The sequence below is a fragment of the Melozone crissalis genome, unplaced genomic scaffold (genome assembly GCF_028551555.1).
Source record: "Melozone crissalis strain CALT ecotype California unplaced genomic scaffold, PUWL_Pcris_2 ptg000017l_1, whole genome shotgun sequence".
NCBI lineage: Eukaryota > Metazoa > Chordata > Aves > Passeriformes > Passerellidae > Melozone > Melozone crissalis.
In genome coordinates, this window is record NW_026535795.1 from 7,140,890 (window position 1) to 7,157,088 (window position 16,199).

General features: G+C 44.0%; 1 protein-coding gene across 1 annotated transcript; it reads right to left on the bottom strand.

Annotated features, from left to right (window-relative positions):
- Window positions 1-788: 788 nt before the first annotated feature.
- RAD21L1 (RAD21 cohesin complex component like 1) lies at window positions 789-13,129 on the bottom strand. Its single transcript, XM_054274441.1, has 13 exons — window positions 12,335-13,129; window positions 12,050-12,179; window positions 10,467-10,566; window positions 9,396-9,502; window positions 8,836-9,021; window positions 8,115-8,216; window positions 7,025-7,135; window positions 5,793-6,022; window positions 4,854-4,956; window positions 3,995-4,134; window positions 3,235-3,315; window positions 2,596-2,676; window positions 789-1,820 (listed from the first exon to the last, which is right to left on the bottom strand). Exons 1-13 carry the CDS (start codon window positions 12,476-12,478, stop codon window positions 1,629-1,631), a joined length of 1,707 nt encoding a protein of 568 aa, XP_054130416.1. The 5' UTR covers window positions 12,479-13,129; the 3' UTR covers window positions 789-1,628.
- Between the last annotated feature and the right edge of the window lie 3,070 nt (window positions 13,130-16,199).

The following is a 16,199-nucleotide window of genomic DNA, read 5'->3' on the forward strand; positions in this document are numbered from 1 at the left end:
GAGATGCAGAGTCATTCCTGATGGCTTTTGGGAAAGAAAAATGGTTTCTCCTTCCCTCTGCAGTCTGCAGTGCTTGGTCTCCCAGGATACTCTGACCTGAAGAGTGGGAGCACCACTCCAGGGAGACTGGGCCTGCTGCAGGGAAAGAGGGAGAGGTTTTCACCAAACCCAAACCCTTTTCCCAGGTCAGAAGCTGGCTCTGGAAGTGCCAGGCCTGCCACAAGGAAAAGATGCCCTTGGTTCCAGCCTTGGCCTGAGCCATGCTCCTATTCCCACCCAAAAATAGTGTTTCTTTTGCAGAAAACTGAGAGGTTTTTATTATACAGGGATGCTTTTCCCTTCCTTACACCCAGAAAAGGAACCCCTCAGAGAACAGCAGCACAGGCCCAATACTTATGTAATCAAATATTCCTGTTCAGAAAGGACACTCAGCTGGAACACCCCCACAGCCAGTGGCCACGCCATGCCCCACACTGGGGGTTCACCTGTTCTAAAGCCTTTTCAGTCCCTTAAACAGACCCTCAAAACCAAAGCACTCCAAATCCTGTGGGACAGGAACCACACACATTAAATATTAAATATTAATGTGGGCACAGACAAACAGGGTGTCACTGAGGTGAGTGAACAGCTGGAAGTCAGGTGACAGCACCACCCATCCTCTCCCATTTAAAGTAAAATCACCAAGTCCCTGACCCTGAGACGAACATATAGGATTTGATCCTTCAGAAGAAACACCAACAAGCAAAGGAAACATCTTCTGATTTTTATTGATTCCACATGAAGGAACAATGATGTCCCCAAAGCAGCTGAGTAGGGCACAGCCATTCCTCCTCCAGGTGGGGGGCAGCTGGAAACCAAGAGCTTCAGAAAATGACAGTAAAAGGGATAAAATTTATCCTAAATTAGATAAAAATGCAAAGAACTAATAATATTTCAGTTAACGCCCATTTTTAAATAGGTCTACACATGAATAAAGGTGTTAATAAGTTAAAAAGCTCTGTGAAATCAGACAATGCAGGGTTTCTAGGAAATAGAATTTCTGGCTGCAGCTTCTGGACTCTTCTAGGGCCAGTGTAACCTCTGTCTGCCTGAACACACAAAAGCAACACTGGAGACAGTACCCTGCTAGATCTTAAAATATGAAATATTGAACATTCTTTGACAGTAACAATTTTAAATAGTCTAAAATTTTTTGCTACACAGAGTAAACAGATAACTCTTACTGATGGTATTAGAGAATTAACAGATACAAGCCTTGTAAAAATAATTTAAGCTCCAAAGGTAGTCTCTGAGAAAGGTTTTATGAAATTCCTTTGAGGATTTTTATAAAATTCCTTTGAGGACTTTTATAAAATTCTCCACAATGTAAGTCTCTTACGTAGAATATATATTTTAGTGGTGTTTTATTAACATATTGTATAACTATCATGTAACTCATCATGTAACTATAAATATTAATAGTAAGCTCTGTAGTGATCACCTGGGGCAGGACCCCTGCACCAGCCATGGCTGGGTGGTGTAGAGGGCACGGAGCTCTGCTCATCTCCCACAGCTTGACAAGACATTCCATCCTTTTCCCAGGAAAACAATTTGCTGGAAAATGCAACCCAAGCTGTATTTTGATCAGTTTATCTGATCTTGTCAAACATGGGCCCAGCAGTGGCTGTGAGGTCAGCAAAGGGCTTGGGCTGCTGCAGCTGGAGCACCTGCTGCTTCTTCAGCACCAGAAAGATGTAAAATGTGGCTGCAGCTTCTTTCCGGCTGTTTCTCCGGCAGAGCTCCCGGAAACTGAAGGAAGACACGCCTGATCTCTTCAGTTGCTGTGTGAGGGAAGTGAGAAATCAATCAGGGCAGCTTCTGCACCAGTGAAACTGGAGCCCATGGAGTCCAAACAGAGAGCAAAGCATAGAGGGAATATCCCTGCCTGAATGGCTCAAGTGGGATCCCAGCTCCATAGAATCATGGAAGTACACACTGGTTTGGGTTGGAAGGGACCTTAAAGACCATTTCACTCCCCCACCCTGGATACCTTCAACCAGACAAGGTTGTTCCAAGCCCCATCCAACGTGGCCATGAACACTTCCAGAGATGGGGAGTCCACAACCTCCCTGGCTATTTTCCATCTGTGTTTATAGAAGTGACCCTTCACATATTAATGCCGTAAGTGTTGGTACTTATATGTGTTACTAAAACCTACAATTCCACAGAATTCCATTACATCAGTGAGTGCTTCCATCATGCTTTGTGATTGATAACAATAAAAATGCTTGAGCAGTTCTTTGGGATCAGTTATCTCTTGTTTTTTAAAGGCTGTACCTAGGGGTAAATATTTATTTACTGTTTGCACAGACTTTTGAAATACATTCAGAAAAAAAGAGCATTCAGAAAATTCTAGTAATTCCAGCATCTATGGAAAGGAACATCACACACTGAGCACCCAGAATCCTGATTTTCCACAGAAATACCAAAAAAAGCACATGCTGCAAGTGAGAAAGGGAAACAGAATACACAGTAGAAGGAAGAGCTTTTCTAACATGGTTCAGCTGAAATCAACACCAGCTTTTGGTATCTAATAGCAAAATCCAGCACTGGTACCTGTAAAGTTTTCTGTAAGCGAAGAGTTCTTTTGCCCCATCTTATTTCTTCATTACTGTCTTTCCCTGTTGTTGTTTGCTCCTTGAAAGGAAGTAAACAGAAAGTTAGTCAGGGTTTGTAAAAAAATCACACACCACAAGAAAAAGGACAGGAGTTCCATGCTGGCTGAAAATCCAGATGGAGCTGGATGTCTGGATGGCCAAACTCAGGGAATCTGGAGCCTCTGGCACCTCTGTGCTCACACAAGGCTGTGTGAAACAAAGGAAAGAATGGGACGTGTGTGCTTTGTGCTCAGAGACAGCTCAGGTGCAACATGGACATGGTCCCAGTGAGGCAGCTCCACAGCCAGGTACTGCTCTGTGGCACTGGGATTCTGACAGGATTTGCACTGGCCAGGAGCTTAAATAGATATTCAAATATTTGACTTGGGATTTTGGGTTTAACCTCTGAAGCCTGCAGCTGACTGCCCTGGTTTCAGAGTACCTGAACATCCTCAGAACCAGCAGGGTTGAATTGAAATTATTTCCTTCTCACAGGAAGAAAACTCCCTGGAAGTTCACAATGCTATTTTTTTTTTTTTTTTAAAGAAACAGGGTTCTCTCCTGAAACAAGCCAAGGCCATCAGCTTAGGACACACACCTCTGGCACCTCCACCTGCTGTGCTTCAACCTCCTGGACCAGGGAATTTTTGGAGCTCTCAGAGAAAGCTGCTCCATCCTCCTGTCAACATGAAGAAGACAATCACCATGCCTGGCTATTTATGCACACAGTGCAATTCTCTTTACACACTTCTCAAAGAATTTATTGTAATGAAGTTTTTCAAAATAAGTTAATAGCTGCTATTTCTACCATGTCTTTCCTGATACAGGGAAGGACTTTGCTGTAGGATTTATCCACAGATTAATCTAAACCTATGGGCAGAGGTCAGGCATGGAGCACTCATTTTCTGCTGCCATTAGCTCCAATTTCATCACTTTTCAACACTAATGAGCCTCATATTCTCTAAAGAATGCCCTTTAGCAGAAGTGAAGATGAAGGAGATATTGCTTAAGTATTTCCTCAATATGACACACAAAATGTAAGTTTTATCCTTTATAAAGATTATATTTGTCTCTTCAGTACAATATTTCATATTTAGTATTAAGCTCTCATGTATACTTAGTGATTAAACTGTAATCTATGCTGATTAATAAACATTTTAATTAACCATTCATTCGTTGTGGGAGTTCACCAAATTATAAATAAACTTTCATCACACAAGCTACTTAATGCTCTCTTGACTGTTTTTAGCATCCTTTCCAAACATTATTAATTTCTTAACATGTTTTAAATGGAACCTTAGCAAAAAGTAGAACCAACAGGCACACTTAGGTCTCTAAAACTGAGGAAAACTGCTCACTATTATTTCACCACAGTTCTCATTGGTTTCACTTCTGTCATTCTGTGATGTCAACATAAAGGAATCATTTCTCATTTTTCTCCCAGTCTCGGAATGAGCTGGCTCCTGCAGGTAACTTGGCTCTTCTACCGGCACCATCTCTGTATTAATAGAAAACCAAGGTTGAAGAGGAAATTACTGTGAATCACCATCCTTAAAAAAAAAATCCACTGAAAAGCAAAAATCACACACAAGTTCACAGTCTTTCAGAGGAAGAGCCAGAAAAAGCAAATATTGGAGAAACATCATTCCCAACAGAATCATGGAAGAAGAACCTTCTAAGGCAGATTTTCCTTTTCTGAAAGTTGACCTTTATGGACTCACAAGAGGTGGGTTTGTTAATTAATTTTTGAGACAGGTTAGGTTCCCAGCAGAGCAAAGGAATGAAAGTGGATTCATCCTTCTCAGAAGATCTAAAATGGAACATTTCTTCTTGCCTGACATTAACCAAACACATCTTCCAGATATAAGTAGAACTTTTTACATTAATTTGGAATTTTGGAGAGAAGTTTGGTTAAGCTTAGGATAAGTGGGAAGCTAATTTTTTTCAATTATATTGAAAAAAAACCCCACAAGCAACATTACCCAAATCTGCAGTTTCAGAGATAATTAGAGAAACCAAAGATGAAACAAAAAATATCTTCTTATGCCACAAGGAAGAAAAAACTTGGATTTCATTTAATTTCTAAGAAACAAAAGAACAGCTAAGTAGTAATTTGTGTAATACTGCACAACAACACCTCTTGTGTCTCTCAAACACTATGTAGAATAGAAAATACTCTCTAACACCTAATTCTGTACAATAGAATTAAAATATTACCTGTAGTATCTTGCTCTTTTCTCATTTCTTTCATTTCAGACATCCTCTGTATTCCATTTGCTCTCATCTTAAATCTGTCAGTCTTGAAGCATTTTTCAAACAACTGAAAATAATTATTTTTTGTTTGCTTTCAGAATATCATGTCAGATTATTTACAAACATCAACACAAAATATGAGTATGAGCTGTATGTTAATGACTGCAACCCAGAATTTCAGTATTTGAATTAGGTCACTCTGAAAATCTGCAATTTTTTGTTTGTTTTTAAGCAATAGCTTTCTGCAGCTCTGACATGAATTCCATGAAAAAAAACATCTTAGGAGCAGCTTGAATCATTTTTTTAAAGCCAGCCAGTAGGGAAGGATGAAAGAAAGAAACATCTGCAGTTTTCATCTTCTTAAAGAGCAAGTTGTAATTCTGCAGCTGGACTCTAAGTGGTGAAGCTGCACTGCTGCAGTGAACCCTTCCAAATCCATCAGCAATATTCTACTACTAATGTCTGATGTACCTTTAAAGTAAATATAAACAAAAGACATCTCAAATTGATTATGACGAGGAAATATACTAGAAAACAATACAAGAAATGAGAAAGTATAAAAGAAATGGACAGAAAAGTAAAAAGTTGTGTCTCAGTGCAAGTTTAGTCAGGTGCCAGTGTGTGAAATGAAACATCAGCTCTCGTGCTCCTTTTGTAATTTTTCTCTTGTTGGATGCAGAAGGTTAAGGCTGTGACCCCACAGATGATGAAACAATTAGTGGTGAGTGTGCAAACCATGAGGTGTCTGCTGACCTGTACTGCACACAGCAATGCTCAGGGCACACCTGCTGCCTGCTCCAGCTTCAGATCAGAGTCTGCAAAACCTCTCTCACTCAGATCCCAGCTCTGCAACAATCCTGGAACCTACACATGGCATGCACCCCACAAGGAACTGATGTTTACCTTTTGCAGCTGAGCATGAATCATAGGCTGTGAAGAATGGGACAGGAGTTTATCCACACCTCCCCACTCCTTCCACATCATTGTTTTCTTGGTGGGGGGAGCGAGGTCCAGCGTGGCCAGGAGGTCAGAGGAGTTGGAGAGCTGCTTGTAAATGGTTTGGCAGCTCAGCTCCTTCTCTACATCCACCAGCAGCTTCCTCTTCCTTTGTTTTTTCTTTCTCGGGGTGACAGCTACATAAAGCAAGTATTAATAACAACTCTTAAGGTCTATTCCTAGGACATTAAACACACAAAGTCCAGTGAATCAACCTGGCTGCCGACCTTCTGAACACTGCCTGGACTTGAAAATCAAAGCACAAGTGCACAGGCCAGTCCTTCAAAAGTTTCTATGAAGTTTTCACTCTTTGTATTCTTTTATTGGAAATTCCCTTATGTTTAATTGTGGAAGACAAATGACTCTTTTAATAAAGAGCTGGGTACAGGACAACATAATGAAAACACACGAGAGAGCAACAAGACTGAATAAGCTTTAATCCATCAGGAAGTTAAGTGCTCCAGGAACTGCTGATGCACTCAAGAGGTTTCATTACCTCATAATTAATATCTGTATTTGTCAGTTTAATCCTTTAGCAATTTAATCAAGATGTAAACACAAAAGAAAGGCACAGATTAGTTATATAGTCTTAACTTCCTGGATATTATTTGGGCAGGCCAGAAAATTCCAATATTGTAAATATTGCTGTCAACATGAGCTTGCTTATTCAGAAACAGCCACCAATGTGATAGGGGACATTTAGATTTCCTCTGCAGAGGAAATGTAATATTCTTCACCTTGGATCTTGCTAAAAGTTCACAAACCAATGTTTTCCAAAGGCTTGAAAGTTTTAGGATTGTGATTTTAAATATAAAAGTCATTGGTGTTTGACTGGCAATTAAAGTTTTTCAGGTGAATCTTCAGCACCACCCCCAAGGCCAAGCTTGCAATGCTACCAGAGCTGAAGAGCAACAAAACTTGACTTGTACATGGAAAAAACTGCAAGTAGAAATTTGGGAAGCTAGGATAAATAACCTGACACTGGGTTTGTATAATATTTACTGTAAAAATGAACTCTGACAGCAGGAGCAGATGAAATCTAAGGTGGGAATAATCTTTATTGCAAATATTTTCACTACTAAAAAGCAAACCAAAACTAGTTAATGCAAACATTTATCAGAAACAGATCAACTTCTGACCTGTATCATCAACTGGCTCAAGCACAAATCCTTCTTCCTGGAACAAAAGGATTGTCTCGTTCATTGTGTGATTTCCATCCTTAACAGTGGTGTCTGCACAGTTGGACTCAACTGCAAGAAAACCCAGCAAATAACCCAAATTTAAAAAAAAAGAAAAATTGCAATATGGACTGATTTCTCAATCACACGACAGAGAATGCTACCACACAAAAACAGTGAGAAATAGGAAACTGTGGTTTTGTTTATAATCTCACTAATGTTCACCAGTTCCTTCTCATACTCTCAAAGCTCTACACTTCCCTTCACTGATCCCAGAATGACCAGGCCATAGCAGAGACAGATCTGGAGAAAAATCCACACAACAGAAAGTGTTCAGGGGCAAATGTGTTTAGTTTCAATCCCTATCTGTTTCCAGTTGCAGGCAAGTGCATGGCAGTGGGGACATCTCTGTCAACAGAAAAGGAACAAGCAGCACCAGCAACAGAGCAAGGAGAGGCAAGAGCCACTCTATCCCTTTAAAGCTGTTCCAGAATTCTCTGTTTTAAACTAACACTCTGATGGGGGAGTAAGGATTTAAGATAGCAAAAATTTCTCAGAAATAGTTATCAAAGCTTAATTTCTTTCATCAACATCAAACCAAAAGAAGATTAACAGCACATTTATGAGCTACTTAAGTGTCATTTGTTGAAGAAATATGAAGCCAGAAATAGAAGCACAGAATTGTTTCTGTTGGAAAAGACCTTTTAAGCTCTCACTAGGAAAAATTCACTGCTACAGGATAGCCTTATTTGGGTTTCTTTCCCCCTCAAAAGGGACATCGTGCTGTGAGCAGCAGGGTGGACCAACAGCATATCCAACAGGATGTCACATGAAGGTGTTTCTAAGCAATGTGAAGTTACAAATTTGGAATCCCTAAATCAAATAAAATGATCCTAAAATGGTGGATGAAGCAGTTTAGGGGAAAAAAAAGGCAAAATAAATGAAGAAAGGAAAAAGGCACAAGGATACAAAAAGCTGAATGTGAGTGACATTAGGCATTAACAGAGGAACAGAGGGTTTATGTGAGATGGAGCAGACATTGCAAACTCACTGGCTGTGCTGTTCTCTGGCAGATCTTGTGACAAAGGACGTGCTTCCTCCTCATCAAGAATGTCTTTATCTAGGACATTTTGCTCATCCCTCAACAAGATTTCTTAAATACAAAGCACATAGTTTTAATCATTCTAAGCCTTAGTAGCCATGAAACAGTCTGATACAGCCTAATGTTAGTCAAGGTTAATACTCTGCAAAGAAAGCAAGCTCAGCTTCTGCAGATGGCTGGCAGTGGTGTGGCTGTCTGCAGCAGCACACAAAGGAGGGGATTAGTCCCAAGTTTGAGATTTCCACCCTTTTTTTTTTTTTTTTAATATGGCCTTAATAGTGTTAACAGGTATCAATCTGTAAGGTTTACAAAAATGCTCTAAGCCATAATGATCCAGAAACTACTTTGCTGCCTTTGTTATTACAACAGTAAGGATAAAAATGCTGCACTATTTCACCTTCAAAACCAAAATTAATTGTTAAACATTAAGCATAAATTTAATGCCTTTAATTCTAAAATAATGAAATACAGCCTTTAAACCAATTTGACTTGGCAGTGTCTAAGTGATCATAGACTTAGTGACAAGTAGTAAAAATATATGTATGGAAACAACAGCTAACATAGAATTTATGTTTGACAACAATCGCTTTGCTGCTCTCTTGACTGTTTTCCTGTAAGAATGAAAATATTTGGAAAGGAACCAATTCTCTTTGCCTGTGGCAAACCCTACCAATCATATCTGCAGCATCCTCCTCATCCCCAAAATGGTCATCCTGGAAGCAGTAAACATCTTCATGCAGCACAGATTTGTCTCCACTGGTGCTGGCTGAGTTGGGATCTGCCACCAGACTGTTACTGCTCGTCAGGACACTGCCCTCAAAGAAGCTCTGTCTCCTCAGGGCTTCTGCTTCTTCATCTGAGGGAATACACAATTCCTGATTCCTCATCTGTGTGAGTTTTGTAAACTCAGATGTATCAATTTCCTAATTTTTCAAGTAATTTTTAAAAGGTTGCAAGACACCCCATACCTCAAATGGAATAAAGAATAAACAATGTTATCTAATTTAGTAAAAGCAGGAAATGTTTGGTTTGGTTCTCAGTCTCTGACACCAGATTATATTGCTTACACAAAATTTTAAACCTAAGACAGCATGATAGGCCAATCAGCAAAAGCATGGAACAAATGGACCTTTAATCACAGCTTTTTCACACATGGAAAGGGCTCACATAAAAGTTTCACATAAAACACATTTCCCTTTATGAAATTCTTCTACTCTCAACTACTCTCACCAAAGTTTCTATCACAGAGAAGTATACTGCTTTCATAATCCTCTGTAAGTGTGATTTCTTCAGCTCTGCTCTGATTCAAGGTAAAATGTTCAGCAACATCAATGGCCCTGATGAAAAAAACATTATAAAAATAGAGAGTGAACTGAAACTCATTGAGCATTCAGCTGGAATGTGAAAACTTGGTTCTACACAGCCTTCAATCCTGGCATTTTATCACAATTTTATCCCCATATTTCTCCACTCCCTTTTGCCACTAAACTTGGGCTTTTGTGATTTTGTTCCCATCCAAGCCCTAGTACCTACCAGACCCTTGTCAGAAGGCAACTAATTAGTGAAACATCTTTTAAATCAAATTACACAACTCTTGGGCAGGTAGAAAAGGCACCTTTACAGAGTCAGCACACTGAGGCACTTGAATAAAGTCTATTATATTGCAGCTGTACTTAGAAAATAATAAACCCTTAGTGATCCCATCAAACCATATTTATGAGGAGGTACAGAGCAACCCTCAGTGGAAATCTCCTGTCCTGGACCTTTGGGGCATCAGAGCCATCAGAAACATGACTTAGCCTCCTGGTTTTTATCAGTTTTCTACATTAGTGCTGCTTTGTGTCAAAAAAGCCTAAGAAATGTGCTGGCTTTTTCTCAGGAGCCAGGCTGACTATTGCTGATAAAACACCCCAGCCCCAGAGAGCAGTGGAGCAGAAACAAAATGAAGCTACCCAGTGGAACAGTGCAACACTGTGTGGTTACTGGCCACATCTTTCAGGATTAATACTAATTTTTATCTCTTCTCTTGGGGTTCAGAAAGCTGTTTGCATCCTTCACTCAGACAATTTAAAATCCTGAAGTCGAAGTTCAAGACATTATTCCATTGTGAAGGTCTGTTGATTAAAGGACTGAGGAAAACTACCAAAGCACAATGCCTGTGGCTGTAGAGCTCAGAATTTAGGAGAATTCAGTTATTAAATCAAAACAACCCAATCTGAGTCTCAATCAGATAACAGCAAGTGTATAGCTTTTACTTCTGGAAATTCTAAAAGAATGAATAAAAACTAGGGAGGCATTTACTTTACATCTGGTAGTGGTGCTTCAAAATCATGAAATTCTTCAGGTAATGTAATGGACTGATAAGCAGCCTCAAAGTTCTCTTCTGGAAGGTCAAGAAGCCCTGAAATAAACAGACAACATAACAAAATAAGTATCAATAAAATAAAAGTAGTGCTGTCTCCCAAGTAGGTATAATAAGCCCATAAACCTGTCAGGAGGGGCTGCTGCCATTCTAAATCACAGAATGGTAAAGCTTAGGCACCCAAAAGTGAAATTTCAGTTTCCATGTCTTTAAGATGATCTATTTTTTACAGACAGATACAAGAGAGTCTGATGCAACAGGGCCTGAAATATGTAAGTACTTGTGTTGGTGAGCAGCTGCTTTAAGTCCCTGGAAGGTTCTCCCAGCTGATGTCTAGCCCAGAGTCTTTCACAGCACTGCAAATGAACTACTCTGTTTTCCTTTCCTCTGCTCTGTCTCCATAACACTGTTCTCCAGCAGCAAATAATTATGTACTCAGACTCTCAATTACTTGGGAATCAGAGAATCCTGGGAAAATTCATGAGAGGAGGGACTTCTCAAGGTCATCCAATCCAGCCTTTTGCTCAGAACAGGGTTAATTTCAAAGTCAGATCACTTTTGTCTATTTCTGTTGATGCAGATTTCACAGCATCCCTGAACAGCCCTTTTCAGCATTTTACCACTTCTGCTGAGGTTCTTCTACCCCCCTTTTATCGAGGTAAATAAAGTCTCTGTTGCAGCAGTGGTGACTGTTGTGTGCTCTTGAGCTGTGTGGTGCCCTCCAAGTTGCTATAGGATCTCTCTCCAAAATAGCCACCAGTTGTGGCTGGCAGATTTCAGTTGCATATTAAGGGAAAATTTCTTCATTAAAAGGGTTTTCAAGCCCTGGCACAGGCTGCCCAGGGTAATGCTGGAGTCACCATCCCTGGAGGGATTTGAAAGACATGTGGTATTTGGGGACATGGCTTAGTGGTGGCCTTGGCAGTGCTGGGTGAACAGTTGGACTGGGTTTTGGAGGGCTTTTCCAGCCTAAATGGTTCTGTGATTCTATAATTCTGTGATCATATCCTTGAGAATAATGCAGAGTAATTATTGACTGTTTTGCAAACAGACCAGGTCACAAAGCACATTAAAACTGGCAGTAGACACTGCTGTTCTCAATCTTTTTTTAAGACAACAGTGCCTTCCATTTATTGCCTAAGTATGACAAATACAGAGCCTGTTGGAAAAGGCTCCAGTCATCTCAGCTCCCTTCTCCCTGTCTACATGGCTAGAGCTCAAAACACACTGTCAGGTCTGGCACTGACACTGTTAGACATGTTGTTGGTGTCATCAGAAATTAAAATTAATTATCTAGCAATGGAGGCTGAACTCTAGCATCTTCTTGTAAGCCCACTTAAGATACTGCTTCTGTTAAGGGAGTCAAAGACCTGAAACAGCACTAAATTAAGCCAGACCAGCAGTAGGTGATAGTATGGTCAGTTTCTTTTGGGGTCAGTAATGTGTATTTAACAGAAATATCCGAAAATTAACTTTTAAAATGAGAGGACACAGATGAAAAAATGCTGAATTTTGTGTATACCTGGACGAAAGGCTGTCTTCATTTTGGTCAGAGCTTCATTGCAGTCTGCCAAGAGGTACTTTACTTTCCTGTTGTAAATCCGCACCACCCCCAGGAGTAAGTGTCCAGAGGTTCGCAGAGCTATAGCAAACTGTGAGGATTGAAATTTTAAAAAAGGTTGTTCAGGAGTTAGTATTTTTGGCAAAACCATTAAAATATTACACAGAAATAACAGAGTTCTCTACAAGAGACCAACACCTCCACCCCAGGACTCTGCAGGAGATCCCTCCTCATGCCACAGCCTACCTTTGGGGAGAGGATTTTTTGGACGGTGGCCTCTAAATTGCACTCAAAGATGTGTGCCTTGGTCAGCTTCTTCTCCCAGTGGGCAGCCAGCCAGATTTTGGCCAGTGGTCCCCGCTTGTTGATGAGCAAATGGACGTAGAACATGGTGCCTGGCAAAAGGTCTCAGGGCAGCCCTGACAAAATTCCCTGAGCTCTTCCCCTTGCAACAGGAGATGGGTGCTGGGGCCCCAAGTGGAATTAGGGATTTAATGGAATCTGAGGGGATGGGGGACCCAGTCGGCTGCTGTGGGGAAGGAGGAATTTAGTGGGATCTGAGGGGATGGGGGGACACAACCAGGCACTGATGGGGATGAGAGGATTTATGGGATCAGAGGGGACAGGGCACCCAGGCAGATATTGGGGGGATGTGAGGATTTAGTGGGATCCAGAAAGGCTGGGATCACCCAGCTGGGCGCTGAGGGAATGGGAGAACCCTGAGAGCACTGAGGGAATGAAAGGATTTAGCAGAACCCTCAGAGGGCAGGCAGGGGGGATTTGGCGGAATCCTTAAAGAATGGGTCACGGTGGATTTAGTGGTGCCTGAGGGGACAAGGGGAGCCAGCCAGGCCCTGAGGATTTAGCAGGACCTGAGGGGATGGGGTGACCAAGACGCTGAGGGGACACGGGGCCTGAGCAATGCCAGGCGGGACGCGTTGGACTTAGCGGGATCCTGAGGGACGGATGGGCAGAGCCGGCCGCTGAGGGGCCCTGCGGGGATGGGGAGTCCCGGGGACCGAGGGGGATCCGGCGGCGCTGAGGGGGCTCGGCGGGACGGGCGGACCCTCCTCAGGCCTCAGCCGCGGCTCGGCCGAGGGCGGGAAGGCGCCGAGGGGATCCCACAGCGGGCCCGCCCTCAGAGCCCCCCAGGGCCCGTGTCCACTCAGCACGGCCCCGCACAGCCACGGAGCCCTGGCAGGGAGCTGCCGCTGTCAATGGCCCCCTCCTTCCTGGGGCTCAGCAGCAGGAGCCACGCGTGCCCGGGAACACATTGTCGCATGTGTCATTTTTGGTTCATGAGAGTGGAGAGCGATCTCACTCTCCCCATCCACCTCTCCCTCTCCTCTCCCTCTCCTCTCCTTGTCTTCCCCTCCCCTTCTCCTCCCAATCCCTTTCACCCTTGACGTTCCAAGAGCCCGTTTGCAGACACCGCCCCATCTCTTTCTCTGCAGGTGAGCAGCTCCTGCGTGGCTCCAGACACGTCTGATAAAACTCCCCTGGTGAAGGAAATTTGCAGAAGAAAACAAAACAAAAAAACAAAAACAAAAACAAAAACAAAAAACCAGAGCCTCGGGTCAGACCTCTGTGCAGGGGAGGAAAGGCAAAAGGTGCACAGCCATCCGTGTCATCTCCAGCCACCCCTGAGAGAAGACAGTGTATTTGCACACTTAGGTGTCACCAGCCAGGAAAAAAATAGCTTTTCACCCTCTGCTTTGTGCTTTCCATGCTTTATATTCAGGCAGAACAAGCGAGGCTCCCATTGCTCCCAGGCACAGCCCGGAGCATCAGCTGTTGCCATATCACAAGGCACCTGAGGTTTTCCCTGTCTCCCTGGTGTTAGCTGAAGATAATGAGATCTTAATTATCACCAGGAAAGTGCTGAGCCTCATCCCAGTGCAGCTCTGCATCTGGCCATAGTGGCAAGCAGGGCTCCATCCCTCCAGCTGCCTTTGGGCTGGGGCTCAGATGTTTGGGGAAGGAGAGCGATTTTTTGCTATAAATCATCCTTGGAGTGGTGTATCCCCAACGGGATTCGGAGGAACCTCCCACAAGCCCAGGGGCAGGTATCCACTACCCATCCAGGGCACCAAACCCATCTGAGAACTCCATGCCCTGCAAGAGGGGAACCACCCTCACTGATGCCCACTTGTGCAGCTCCAGCCCTCCCCAGCACCAAGGCTCAAGTCCAGCCCTGTCTGCCTTGCTGGTGGCAGCAGCTCCCAGGAGCAGATTGCTGGATCAGAACCCCCCCTCATCCATGGGGAGCACTGGGATGCTGTGTCTGGGGTACACAGGGACTGGCAGTGTCAAGCAGGGAGGCTGTGATGTGCCGGGCATCTCTGGTCGTCCCAAATTGCTGGATCTCACGGTGATGTAGAGCCAGCTCCTGAATTGCCTGGCTGCTTTTTCCCTGACCTCCGAGTCACCTTGAGCCGTGCTGGCTGCGAGTCCTCGCTCTGCCATGGGATGCTGTGAATGCTAAGGAAGCAGGAATGAAACTTCACCTCGGTGGTGAGGCTGGATAGGGGTCAGCACTGCCAGTGGGCATCAGACAGCTGTGCACTCCCCAGAATTGGGCTGTGCTGCATAGGGGTGTATTAGGGAGCAGAGCCAGGTCTAGCTCCATCACATTCCTGCTCTTGCTGTCCTCTTCTGCCTGCCTGAGGTTCCCATTTGCTGTCCCTCTCATCCATGTTCAATCATTTTGTCTGAGGAGTTACATGTTCCCATCCCTGGTTCCCTGTCTGGCTCCTTCACCCTGTTCCATCTCCCAGACTCCTTCCCCCCCTCCTCTTTCCTTTTCTTTCCAAGTCGTCTGTCTCTCCCCTCCAGCACTCCTGCAGTTTCATTGTGAATTTTGGCAGTGCTCCCTCTGACCTTGGCTGTCTCTCTCCTCTCTTTGCTCCTGCACTGAGATCTTGGCTGTCTCAGCCTCTCCTCCCCTTCTCTTAGTGCCAGCACTTTGGGGATGGCGTGGCCTTTGCCAGTCTCCATCCTCAGGATCAGGAAGGATTTTGGGCTACCCTGAGGCCCCTTCAAAGGCCTGGGGTCCCTTCCAGCTCCCATCCAGCAATGGCACTGGGATCCTGGGGCAGCAGCAATGCCAGTAGGATGCATCCCTCCACCTCATCCCTCACAGGTGGCCTCTCGAGCATTGCTGTGGGATTGGGGTGCAGGAGCAGCCCCTGGGCAGCATGGAGCCCTGACTCCATGGCAGGCTCAGCCTGTCCCTGTATGAAGGCAGGTGAGAGCCACAGCAGGAGTGCCTCTGCTTCTGCCTCACAAATCCCCATCCTGGCCAGGCTCCTGGCCTTGGCATCCCTGGGTGCACAGGCAGCCTTGGGGCTTGGGTGCTCCAGGACAGAGGGCTTGACCACAGCTCTGCTCAGGAGCAAACTGGTGGCAGTTCTGTGTTCCCAGGGAGTTTGGTGATGGTGAGGCAGCAGATCTGCTCCTGCCCATCTGTTCACTGAGATATGCCTGCCTGCTCCAAATCCATCTTTTCCTGCTGATTTGGGACAATCTGTGTCCCATGACCTACTTGTCTCCAAGCATTTCTTGCCTTCCTGCGGAGTGGGTTGGTACTAAAGACTCTCTAAATGTAGTTAACGTGTCAGGATGCACTTACATTTATTTTTAATTCTGCTTCTTTCTCGGCCCACTTCTGGCTACATCTCTGGGGACACTGTGCTGGGAAACCTCTGTGTTCCACAGAGTCACAAAGTCACGGAATGGTTTGGGTTGGAAGACACCTTAGAGATCATCTCATTCCAAGCCCCCTGCCATGGCAGCTCCATGCCCTTGCTGCAGCTCAGAGACTGAGAAGGTGCCATGTGTTGGTTTAGGGTGTTCCAGTCAGCCTCATGGATAGACTCTGTGCCTGGATAGGTGCTGAGCCTGGATCGTGTTGCACCTGTCCAGCCCTCAGAAAACACCTCTTTATTTGTGTGGCATGCTCCAAAACTCTCTGACCTTTTTTTATCCATTTTAGCTGTACCTGACAGAGACTTCAGAGAAAATTCCTGCCCTGTCATGACACAGGTGGCAAGAAACTCCCATCTGACATCTCCACACAGAGAAGTGCCCAGACACTATGGGTAACACAGAG

What these genes read in the sequence shown, in the direction of transcription:
- RAD21L1 (XM_054274441.1), bottom strand. Translation starts at nt 12,478, where the DNA reads ATGTTCTACGTCCATTTGCTCATCAACAAGCGGGGACCACTGGCCAAA. An exon ending in GCCAGAGAACAGCACAGCCA is followed by an intron (nt 7,136 to 8,114) that starts GTGAGTTTGCAA and finishes GTTTTCTTGCAG; the next exon opens with TTGAGTCCAACTGTGCAGAC. An exon ending in AGAACTGTGGTGAAATAATA is followed by an intron (nt 3,316 to 3,994) that starts GTGAGCAGTTTT and finishes TCATGTTGACAG; the next exon opens with GAGGATGGAGCAGCTTTCTC.